The sequence below is a fragment of the Oncorhynchus gorbuscha genome, linkage group LG10 (assembly GCF_021184085.1).
Source record: "Oncorhynchus gorbuscha isolate QuinsamMale2020 ecotype Even-year linkage group LG10, OgorEven_v1.0, whole genome shotgun sequence".
Classification (NCBI taxonomy): Eukaryota; Metazoa; Chordata; class Actinopteri; order Salmoniformes; family Salmonidae; genus Oncorhynchus; species Oncorhynchus gorbuscha.
This window is the reverse complement of record NC_060182.1, coordinates 25,603,878-25,616,144: the sequence shown is the minus strand read 5'-3', so window position 1 is coordinate 25,616,144 and position 12,267 is coordinate 25,603,878. Positions and strand designations below refer to the sequence as shown.

Below are 12,267 nucleotides of genomic sequence, written 5' to 3'. Positions count from 1 at the left end.
CTGAACTGAATGTCCATGTTAGTCTTGTTTTATCAATCAGCTGGGGTCTAGGGGTCTCCTAGACACCTGTATCAATTTAGGAGACATGCACTGTTACATGATATGTATGTCCATGATGTGCACTTATATCAGATCTCAACTATGTAGAGGCACAACATGATGGCAGTAAGTGACATCATTTGACATTTGCCCAAAATGGCCATAGTGAGCAAATGCATGAAGAAGCCTGTGTCTGGCTGCTGTCTTCAGCTTGCTTCCGGAGAAGAAGCAAGCCCCCCCCCTCCCCCTCTTGAGCACAGATCAAGGAACAGTGTTGCTTGGAGGAACAGGGGAGCAGGGAGACATAGGAATGCAGGAGCCTCAAGGAAAGGAGGGGGCAATTAATTCTACAACATCCCTCTAAGTGTTTTTTCTCCCTGTAGACATTTTGGGTTTCTTTTGTTTCCACTTTCTCCTTCAGTCTCAAGCTACAGTTCTGTTGTTAAGACAACCAGAATGAATGGCTGGCGACTTGTTGGTTTGTAATTCCTGTCTGTCCTCATGGAAGGGCTAGTGTAACAGGGCACCACCACACATCCAAACACACAAACAAACGGGGTATTACAGACACACACACCTCATCATGGACACACACACTCACACACACATATGCTCTGCAGCCTCTGACGTTCAATACCTGACTGTCTCAGTCTGTCTCACTCTACTTTATTTTTTGTAGAATGAAAGTGCTTTTTGGCGGTATTTGAATGAGAGTGAAAATACCCTATTCAGCTTATATGACCCTTTATTAACACGCGTCTCTAGAGCTGCACAAAGCCCCTCGAATGGAGGATGTCTCGTGCTCAGGTATGATGTCCCCTTTCATTCTCTGTGCTCGCCATTCATTGGCTCCCCGGCGCTGGGGGGCTTTTGTTCTTCCCCTCCCCACTCCCTCTCTGTCTGAGCGAGTGAATGGAAATACGCACAGATGTGTTCAAACTTCTCCTGCGCTGTCGCGCAACGGCCAGGCTAGCCTGTGTGTGGTGTCCTCTAACTGGTGGTTAAAAAGATGCGATAGCCTATCCACCTGCGGATGCCACTCTAGCCGGCGGTCTATTGCCGTGGTTCACCGGTGACCAGTCCAAGGGTAGTAGCTGTTCTCGAGGTGCAGACGGCAGCCGGGAAAGCAGCTGTTCTTTTCAGGAGGCGAGACCTTGATCCCCGGCGTCATGGAATGGATGATGCAGCTCAGTGAACCCACATTCCCTTCACTATCGTATCTCAACTCGTCTGCAGTCTAAAAATTACAGAGGCCGAAGGAGTTTATTTTTAAATTAAGGTTAGGTAGCCTGTGCTGTTTATCACTAGGTTATATTGCACCTGCTTTCAACTGCTCGCTATGGTTATGGAAATCTCTACTGGTAGGATATTATTAATTTGTTCAGGATGAATTTTCTATTTTCATTTAGCCTACCACTTAGGCCTATGTAGCTTTTACAAATCACATGTTGATCTATAAAAGGTGAACTGATGTGTGATTTTGTTGATCTAGAATAAAACATAGATTTTGTAATTTGTTTCATAACAAGCATATGGCTGGGATCCAAGGACCACTGTCGATGTTTCTTGTTTTATTTAAAGAAAAATATAATGATGACGCTTGGCATTATTTGATTTCATAGTCATTGAGAGAGCTTCATTCTTGATCCGACTCAATGGTGAATATATGCCACTGCATTTTCTCTTGAGAAAGGAGGCTGAGGGCAACGGGGCCACCAAAGGCAGTCACAGACAGCGAGAGTTAAAACAATTACTACTTTCACCTGCAAACGGCCAGACATCTCGGAGAACGCGTCAACTTACGACAGGACAACAGGTGCCTCTGCGCACCACGACGGACACAGAACTGGCATTGCGCAGCGGGGTAGCAGTGAGAGAAGACACCTCTTACCTGGTGTGAAAACGGAAAAGGTTATACATGCTTGTGCTTTTGATTTAAAAATATAAAAAGGTGTTGAATAAAGTCGTGGGGGAAATTTAGCCCGCTCCGAAGTGGATTCATCTACACCTGTACCTTTCCTTACCACTAGGTGCAGCGCGGCACCATACCTGCTATAATAGTGTAGTTACTACACCACTCCTGTATGTGTGTGTGTGTACACTGTTTGTGTAGCTGTAGCCTGTGTGTAAGTTATGGGTAGTTTATAGTCTGCTCAGAGTGCCCACTGCACTGTATGGCTTTTTATTCCTATCTGACTGCGTTGAGGGTTCATATAGGGATGGAAGCCATGCAGTGCGCTGGGCTCATATCACGCTGGACCACAGAAGAGGACCACGGATACAATCCCCCCAGTGCTCACCCCCCTCTCCCCTCAACTTCCCAACCCCTCCCCATGATGATCTGTCTCCTACTGCATCAAGACTGTCTGGAAATGTGTCTCTCTTATCAGTTCACAGACAGCTCCCTGAAGTGACATAATACCTCCAGGCTCCATCATCACCCAGATGTACATCCACAACAAGAAAACATTGTGTGTGTTTGTCCATGAGGAGGTGTGTGTATATGTGTGTGTCTGTGCCACCTTATCAAATACAGAGCTATATGTTTATATATCCCCCTCTGCAGCTTGTTATGGTCTAATCTCACATGTTGATTTTGAAAGATGATTGTGGTTTGGCCAATGTACAATCACAACAATATCAGTCACTGACAAGTAACGTGAATAGATGACATGTCTTGTGACTAGACTCAAACATGTCAGAGTGAGATATATATAGAGTGATATCGAAGGGGTGAGAGGGTGGTGCATCTGGCTGTTTTATAGAACAAGTGTTAAGAGTGATGACATTTACCCCTTCCTGTGCCCTCACACACACATATCGTTGGAGTCAACCAGTTTATCTCGCCTTTGGATTTTCCTGGTGCAGACCATAAATGCAAAAACCCTTTCTGCCAGTTAGCACAATACTGCCACACCCAGTAATGCACAGTGCACTGCATTTTAGACTTAGTTGTTCTTATCACAGAGTTTGTCAAATCACCACTACATATTACAATCATGTGCACTGAGTGAATTTAACAAATATTAGATCTACCTACACTAGTCTGGAACTTGTAGCCTACTAACCACTAGTACCCTAAGGTCTCTATGGGTTGGCTTATCGGTATCGGTCTCCCAGACACACAGTCTCCTCCCACCCAGTCTCTCCCCAAAAGAAACTCCGATCAGAACACAACCAAAAGTAATATATGGACTATTTTACAACCATTTTACCACTAATCTGAGTATTCATGTGAATGGCACTGCTGGCTGTAGGCCATCTCTGTTTCTCTCTCTAGGGAGTACTGATGGCACAGCGGAAGTGGATGCGGATATAACGTTTTCTGAAACCCACCCACAACAATCGCCGCACATTGAGGGCATTTGATTAATCTGGACCGGGAACTCGTATAGGCGTGTTTTGCACCGGGTATTTGGTGTTTCATTAGGATCCCCATTAATTGTTGCAAAAGCAGCAGCTACTCTTCCTGGGGTCCACACAAAACATGAAACATAATATAGAATGACATAATACAGAACATAATTTAGACCGGGTAAAAGTTGATTGCATATTCGTTTTGGAACCTGGCTGCCTCCCGGGCGTGAGCCAGGTGCAGGTTGACGTTTATTGCCATGAGTCTTGTCCTGGAGGCAGCACTGAGCGATTTCCCATTCGATAGGCCAGCTGTAAAGTCAAAATGGGTATATTGTTAGAATGAATGCATTTAAAAAATATACATTTTTGGTCGCAATTTAAGATTAGGGTGAGGCATTAGGGTTATCAGTGTGGTTAAGGTTACACGTAACGGGACATAGACCGGTGTGCTGCGGCTCGGTATAATCGAATCTGCCCACTGTATTATGAAATGCTCGGAAAAGTTGTGAAAATAATCACGGTTTCTCGCACGTTTACACAACTCCACCTGTGCATGGGAAACGCAGTCATTCATGAATCTGTAATACTGTAAAAATAACACAATTAATGTTGGAACAGTAGTGAGCCTCACAGGAGGTTGGTGACACCTCCTGTGATGACGGACTCGTTGTAATGGCTGGAGCGGAATGGGAATCGTGGAATGAGTTCGCCGAACACATGGTTTCCATTTCGTTTCCATGTGTTTGATGCCATTCCAATCGTTCTATCCATTATTATGAGCCGTCCTCCCCTCAGCAGCCTCCGTTGCCATTGCCAAGCGTAAAGAATCTACAGACACACCATTGAAGACCGATGCAAAGAAGCTGAAGCAGGTTGCAAAATTACATAGCTGGCGGACTAAGAGCCAAAAAGACCAAGGTATTGGTACATTTAGCCAACTAGTTACAACACTCGGCTAGCTAGCTAACACTGAGGAAATACTGATTGGAAACATCCATGGAAAAATCTGCTCTGTATCTTGCCATTTAGCTAAGTTAGGCTACATTGTGACACTGACAACATAACATATCAAATGTTTGGCTGCCAGTTACATGTAAAATGCAGACTTATAATGTTGCAGTTGCATCTCTCTGAGTCTGACCGCATGACTTCAATAACTCCTGGTTCAAATGTGTCACTGATGCGTTTTAATGGGCTAGCATCTGTCAGATACATGTTTTCACAGATTGTATGCAGGTGCATAGTTTTGCATGGTTACCATTGTGGATCAACTATCTGTCGGATACATGTTTTCACAGATTGTATGCAGGTGCATAGTTTTGCATGGTTACCATTGTGGATCAACTATCTGTCAGATACATGTTTTCACAGATTGTATGCAGGTGCATAGTTTTGCATGGTTACCATTGTGGATCAACTATCTGTCAGATACATGTTTTCACAGATTGTATGCAGGTGCATAGTTTTGCATGGTTACCATTGTGGATCAACTATCTGTCAGATACATGTTTTCACAGATTGTATGCAGGTGCATAGTTTTGCATGGTTACCATTGTGGATCAACTATCTGTCAGATACATGTTATCACAGACTGTATGCAGGTGCATAGTTTTGCATGGTTACCATTGTGGATCAACTATCTGTCAGTAAACATGTTTTCACAGATTGTATGCAGGTGCATAGTTTTGCATGGTTACCATTGTGGATCAACTATCTGTCAGATACATGTTTTCACAGATTGTATGCAGGTGCATAGTTTTGCATGGTTACCATTGTGGATCAACTATCTGTCAGTAAACATGTTTTCACAGATTGTATGCAGGTGCATAGTTTTGCATGGTTACCATTGTGGATCAACTATCTGTCAGATACATGTTATCACAGACTGTATGCAGGTGCATAGTTTTGCATGGTTACCATTGTGGATAAACTATCTGTCAGATACGTGTTTTCACAGATTGTATGCAGGTGCATAGTTTTGCATGGTTACCATTGTGGATCAACTATCTGTCAGTAAACATGTTTTCACAGATTGTATGCAGGTGCATAGTTTTGCATGGTTACCATTGTGGATCAACTATCTGTCAGATACATGTTTTCACAGATTGTATGCAGGTGCATAGTTTTGCATGGTTACCATTGTGGATCAACTATCTGTCAGTAAACATGTTTTCACAGATTGTATGCAGGTGCATAGTTTTGCATGGTTACCATTGTCGATCAACTATCTGTCAGATACATGTTTTCACAGATTGTATGCAGGTGCATAGTTTTGCATGGTTACCATTGTGGATCAACTATCTGTCAGATACATGTTTTCACAGATTGTATGCAGGTGCATAGTTTTGCATGGTTACCATTGTGGATCAACTATCTGTCAGATACATGTTTTCACAGATTGTATGCAGGTGCATAGTTTTGCATGGTTACCATTGTGGATCAACTATCTGTCAGATACATGTTATCACAGACTGTATGCAGGTGCATAGTTTTGCATGGTTACCATTGTGGATCAACTATCTGTCAGATACATGTTTTCACAGATTGTATGCAGGTGCATAGTTTTGCATGGTTACCATTGTGGATCAACTATCTGTCAGTAAACATGTTTTCACAGATTGTATGCAGGTGCATAGTTTTGCATGGTTACCATTGTGGATCAACTATCTGTCAGATACATGTTTTCACAGATTGTATGCAGGTGCATAGTTTTGCATGGTTACCATTGTGGATCAACTATCTGTCAGTAAACATGGCTGCATATAGGAACGTGTTTTTCAATTGAGTTGAATTTATTTTTGGTTAATTCTGTGCAGAATTAAACTAATGTTATTTACCACACAACTTTCATATAACCGTAGCCATGTTCATGAACTGGCCTCCTTCCTCAAGATGCTTTTATAGGGCTTTAAACAGAGATTTTAGGGTAGGCAGCCATTATGTTGAGAAACTACGGTTTTGTCTACTTTATGGTGTGGCACAAAAACAAATCAGTGGACTAGTGAAAGTCTTTCTCTCACTCTCATCTTACAATGACTCATCTCTCCACCCCCTCAGAGAATGGAAACTGAGAAAGTTTCAAAGAAAGGCCAAGCCCACAACTACAGTAGGGGACAACCAACACCAGTAAATACTTCCACAAGGCTCCAGTGAAAGAGGATCCTACTGACATGACTCCTGAGAGTGATATCATCCCTCCTTTTACAAGAGCTAGGATATACATGTATACAGTAAAGCCTGGGGGGGAAAGAAGAGGAAGATGAGAAAGGAATGAGCACTAGTTTTGCTTGTACAGTGTTTGTTTACATCACATGTAGATTAGTGTTCTCTGTATGTAGGCCTATGATGGCTCCGGTCCTTACTCTGTGTGTGTGTGGCCGTGTGATATTGTCTTCTGTCTACAGAGCTGGCTGAGCCCTTACGTCCAGTGGAGCCAGTAGAGCCCAGCCCTCAGCCTGTGGAGACAGAGATTGAGGCCCTTGACAACATCTGCAGAAAAGTGGAAGATGCAGTCTGTGTATTTGTGTGTACTCCTTTGGAAAATCAAGTGTTCCACCATAGATAAAACTATCAGAGACTAGGATTATTGTTTATTTTTCCAAGATGAAGATATTAACCAATCAATCACCATGACAACTCTGGTGGTAAACCACATGACTCCAGGGAGAAGAGGAAGGCAGAGTTTGAGACCTACCTGCGACACGATGAACCGCTTCAACAAAGATGTGGTGGAGGACACACACACACACAAGGTGAGCACACATGCACGCCCACACACAAGGCCATGTGGAGGTCCTTACACCACATGTTATCTCACAGACTGTCATGCTGCGTTCACCTGATAACAGAATGACTGTCGTCCTTTTTTCGCCTTAACATGTTCTCTTCTCATCTGAACACTGTATTCTTACGATATCGATTCTTAACATCTCTCCCATAGGTCCACCTCGTGTCTTTTAGCCAATGGGATGTTCCGGAATTGGTTGTGTATTGAACCTGCTGCCCACCCACTTTACCATGTTGGCCAAGGAACACATTGACACGAACTACCCCTCTGGCCTGCTCAACTGGCTAGAAGGGCCTTCAATGTGTGTGTGTGACTTTAACTGTGTGGAAACCTATTTCTCTGCTTATTCCTGAACTATGTTTACCCTTAACCTGACTCATTTAATCATACCTGGCTATGTTGTTAAGTCTATGTGTTGTTCTTTGTACTTTATCCTGTTTGATGTCATCCTTCTCTCCAGGTTTGGGGGAATGTTCATGCTGAACCCAGATCTTCCCTGTGAGGAGAGGCTGGGACCACAGGCCATGCTGGAGAGGAGGCTGGGCAGCCTCACTGCTAAACACCACCAGGAAATGACACTTGAGGGACATGTATCCAATGTAAATGTAAATGTATCCAAATTGAAGGCACCTTGCAGAAACGTTTGTGCATGTTCGTCTGTTGCATATTCTTTTTTTCACTGCGAATGGAGTATGTTTGTGAGGGAGGACCATATTCTTTTGAACAACTTGGGCTCTTATGGTATGACTTGTTCTCTCTAGACATAAATCAGGCCCAACTTGGTTTGGCTTGATGGTACTCAACTGAAGCCTGTTTCCTTTGTCTTACCTGCATGATGCAACTTTGACCTCTGACCCCTGTGCTTGTCTGTTTCCATCAGATGTTTCTGTTGGTGCTTAGGTTGTTGCAGCTCTTGTCAACTGCTGCTCTCTATGCAGCCCCTGTCACTGAAGCACCCCCATCAGCCAAGGGTACAGCCTGACTGAAGGCTTTTGGGTCGTTCTACGAAATGTGTGCATTTTGCATCCCTTTGATATTTTCAAGTACAAATTGTGCACCAATATTTGATTTTAAAAGCCTTTTATATTACATGACGTGCCCTTTAATAGAGACCACATGGCGTATTCAATAAATCTGATTTTTCTTTACATGAATAAAGACTGCTAAAGTGCTAAAATCCCGCATTTTGATGTGTCCCTCCGTGCACCCTCTGTGAATCTAGGAAGATTTTAACCCACTTAATCCCAACATTTTGATGTGTCCCTCCGTGCACCCTCTGTGAATCTGAATCTAGGAAGATTTTAACCTACTTAATCCCAACATTTTGATGTGTCCCTCCGTGCACCCTCTGTGAATCTAGGAAGATTTTAACCCACTTAATCCCAACATTTCTCCAAGTTGTTGCCATCATTGTAAAGCCATAGTTATTTTGTTGCTTTGACAGTCATTTCTCGAGATTAATATTTATTTAATCTGATTAGTGATTGATTTACATCTGTCCCTCATTTTAAGGTCAACCCTGTTACGTGAACTGAACTCCCATTTTAATGTGGTGAAGCTATTCCTTTTAAAATATTTTTTAACATCTAATAGTCAAACCATAGTGTAAAAGCAGGTGAGCTGGTTGTACTCTTTTTTTTGGGGGGGGGGACCAATTTCTGATGTTTTGTGGTGGAAAAATGAGCAGGTCGAACATAACAACCCTGTGTTACCCATAGATAGACAGGCTAGAAATGTTTTAACTATTCCATTTTTTGGGTGAAACTTACTTTCAATTTCCCCTCCCTGTGGCACACAACAATCTTCCATTCCCCCTGGTCCCAATGGGATTTATGTCTGTTTTCATGTTAAATAGTCAACCTGTTAATTTATATGGTACTTAATAGGCACATACTATAGTCTTTTAAAATGTTTAATTTAACCTCTTGAGATGGGAACACATTTATTTATGAAGTTCTCTTAATGATAAAATTAGGTGGAATCAAAAGTTACTACTCAAAAGGTATCCAATTTGTGGAACAAACCTTTTATTTATTAGTGTGCTTATGTTCATTGCGGTTGTATGTATACCCTTGTTATAGTTCACCGGCTCTGTGTGTGTCCTTATCTGATCCAAATATCTTCCTCATAGCAAGGCAGCCTCAGGTAGCCTGCCTGGAAAGAGTCCCTTGCAGAATAAACCTCCCAAAGAGATCCCCTCAGAGCCCAAGGTCTCCCCAGGGACCAAGAGACCTTAGGGGGAAGGGCAAGAGACCTTAGGGGGGAAGGGCAAGAGACCTTAGGGGGAAGGGCAAGAGACCTTAGGGGGGAAGGGCAAGAGACCTTAGGGGGAAGGGCAAGAGACCTTAGGGGGAAGGGCAAGAGACCTTAGGGGGAAGGGCAAGAGACCTTAGGGGGAAGGACAAGAGACCTTAGGGGGAAGGACAAGAGACCTTAGGGGGAAGGACAAGAGACCTTAGGGGGAAGGGCAAGAGACCTTAGGGGGAAGGGCAAGAGACCTTAGGGGGGAAGGGCAAGAGACTTCAGGGGGGAAGGGCAAGATGCCTTAGGGGGGAAGGGCAAGAGAGGAGGGAAGAAGGCAAAAAAGAAAGAGTCAGGGGAGACTGAGGCAGGTTTTTCAGTGGGACAGAAACCCAGTAACTCCCAAGTGCTGCAGCATAGCCTTGAAGGTGAGTTCGAAAGAGAGCAGTGAAAGGGAGGGACCCAGTAATGGGGAGGAGTTACAGCTGACCAATGAGGAGGACAGCGAGGCATCTGAGGAGCCAAAGCCATCAGGGCCAAGAAAGGGAAAGGAGGCAAGAGTTCAGCTTCATAGAGAAGAAGTAGTGGAGGCAAGAAGAAAGTGAAGAGGGGGATGAAGCCAAAGACGAGTGGTTGAAGGTCTACCTGGAGAAGACTGGGTGCTGGTTGTGTGTGGGTGGGGCACCCACTGTTCTCCAAGCAGGCCACGTAGCCCATAACCAACGTGGTAGTTGTGGATGGAGACAGTCACATGAAGGATCTGGGCAGCAAGTACGACCCCACCTGAATGACCTCCACCAGAATGTGCCAGGGAGACAAGGAGTGGTGGGAAGTGAGGAATTTGAGAGAGACATCCAGGAGGAAACAGGTGAGAATGAGACGCACATCCACACACTTTCATTTATACAGCTTGTCATATACACTCCTCTCTGCTCTAGCTCCAGGGGACATTGCTGGACAAGCTGTTACCCACATCAATAGCAGACTTCACCCCCCCCCCCCTGTACGCCCTGAAGAGACTACTGCGATATGAAGCTCTTACCTCAGGGGAGAGCTCGTCTGCTCCAGGTAAGCAGCACACATAACAGGATTATTTTCATAACTGACTTTGAATGCAAAGAATTAGATAGAGGGCTGTTTAAAATGATAAAGTTGTTTCAAATCAGAGTTAATGGAAATTATGTTATTTTTTGGAGGTAATGTAAATGTATTATTGTGGTGTTCATAGAGATTGTGTTTGGTATCCAAAACAAATGTATATTTTTTGAGTGTGAAAAGTAAAAAAATATACATTTTTAGCCTAGCAAAACCCACTCACACACACACACACACACACACACACACACACACACACACACACACACACACACACACACACACACACACACACACACACACACACACACACACACACACACACACACACACACACACACACACAAAGATGATGATAGGTTGTTTGAATCGCTCTTGGAAGGCCAGGATTACTTCAGAGCAGAAGGACAAAGATGACCTGCCTCTGCTTGGTAAATGGCAGACAGAGGAGTACCAGCCACCAGTAGCTGTAGATGGCAGGGTATGATTACACTAAAAAAAAAACTTGTGTCTATATTACAGTGTATTAACCATTGAGTTAGGTGTATGTTTGTTTTCTCCAGGTGCCTCGTAATGACTTTGGCAACGTGTTCCTGTTCAAGCCCTGCATGTTGCCAGTAGGTTGTGTCATTATTCAACTGCCAAACCTCAAGAGTAGCTAAGAAGCTGGACATGGACTGTGCTTCTGCTGTCGCTGGCTTTAACTTCCACCATGGTGGCTACTTTCATGCTGTGTACGTTTTTCCTTGTCTGTGTGTTTGTATGTGCATATGTATGGTTGTGGAATTGTTTGTTTTTGACATGTATGCTGGTGTTACGTAGTATGTTTCTGTGTGTTTATTTTCTAGAACGGATGGCTAGTGTGTGTGTGTGTGTGTGTGTGTGTGTGTGTGTGTGTGTGTGTGTGTGTGTGTGTGTGTGTGTGTGTGTGTGTGTGTGTGTGTGTGTGTGTGTGTGTGTGTGTGTGTGTGTGTGTGTGTGTGTGTGTGTGTGTGTGTGTGGAGCATGAGGAGATCCTGAGTTCAGCTTGGGTGGAAGACCAAGAGATCCAGATAGTAGAAAGAGGTAAGTTATAGTGTGTCTTGATGTGTTTGTGAAAACACAATTAGCTCAAAGTTCACCTTTTGTAACCGCCACTCTTATTGTACAGTTGTATTTAATTAAATGCATATTTTATGCAATTAATCCTCTTTATGGAGGTGTCTTTTTTAAACATATACTACAGTGTAGTACAGACTATGTTTGTTGTGTTAGTGCTGCTCATATTTTGTTCACATGTATCTTGTGTGTCTTTTCCAGAAGCAGGAAAAGAGAGCCTTGTCTAACTGGACTCTGCTGGTGAAGGCCCTCTGATCAGGGAGACACTCCAGCGGTGCTATGGGAAGAAAGGCCCAACAGCCTGGGGAGGACTGGACCAACTGAAGAGCCAGAATGGGGACAGGGTCTGTCGTCTGAAGGGGAGGGGGATGAGGAGCGTAGGCAGCTGCTGCCACACTGGCACAGACTTGGCCCCAGGACAGTGGCACAGGGGGACCAAACGGGAGAAAAGGGTCCCATTCGAGAAAGTATGTGTTCTTCATGTTTCCAGAAAGGATCAGAGCCAATATTCACAATGTGTTTCAGTGCTGATCTAGAATCTGTTTAGCCTTTTAGATCATAATTAATAAGATTACATGGACAGGGAGGACCAGCTCCTAAATCAGCACTCCTACTTTAAGACACTATGAATACGGGCCCAGAAGTAGGTC

General features: G+C 43.8%; 1 protein-coding gene and 1 long non-coding RNA gene across 4 annotated transcripts; both read left to right on the top strand.

The window, feature by feature from the left end:
* The first annotated feature begins 2,506 nt into the window (after nt 1-2,506).
* On the top strand, nt 2,507-8,367 carry LOC124045754. 3 transcript variants are annotated; one of them, XR_006840898.1, is made up of 3 exons: nt 2,507-6,919; nt 7,060-7,148; nt 7,337-8,367. It is a non-coding gene; the product is annotated as an uncharacterized LOC124045754 (long non-coding RNA). The 3 variants fall into 3 exon arrangements; XR_006840899.1 differs by having other exon boundaries at nt 2,507-7,148; nt 7,644-8,367; XR_006840897.1 differs by having other exon boundaries at nt 2,507-7,148.
* A 1,356-nt stretch (nt 8,368-9,723) lies between these two features.
* On the top strand, nt 9,724-11,380 carry LOC124046856 (DNA repair protein complementing XP-C cells-like). The gene is given in 5 exon segments (XM_046367645.1): nt 9,724-10,492; nt 10,902-11,000; nt 11,083-11,168; nt 11,170-11,253; nt 11,368-11,380. Coding segments are annotated over 5 exon segments (321 nt in total). The 5' UTR covers nt 9,724-10,453.
* Nucleotides 11,381-12,267: the final 887 nt, after the last annotated feature.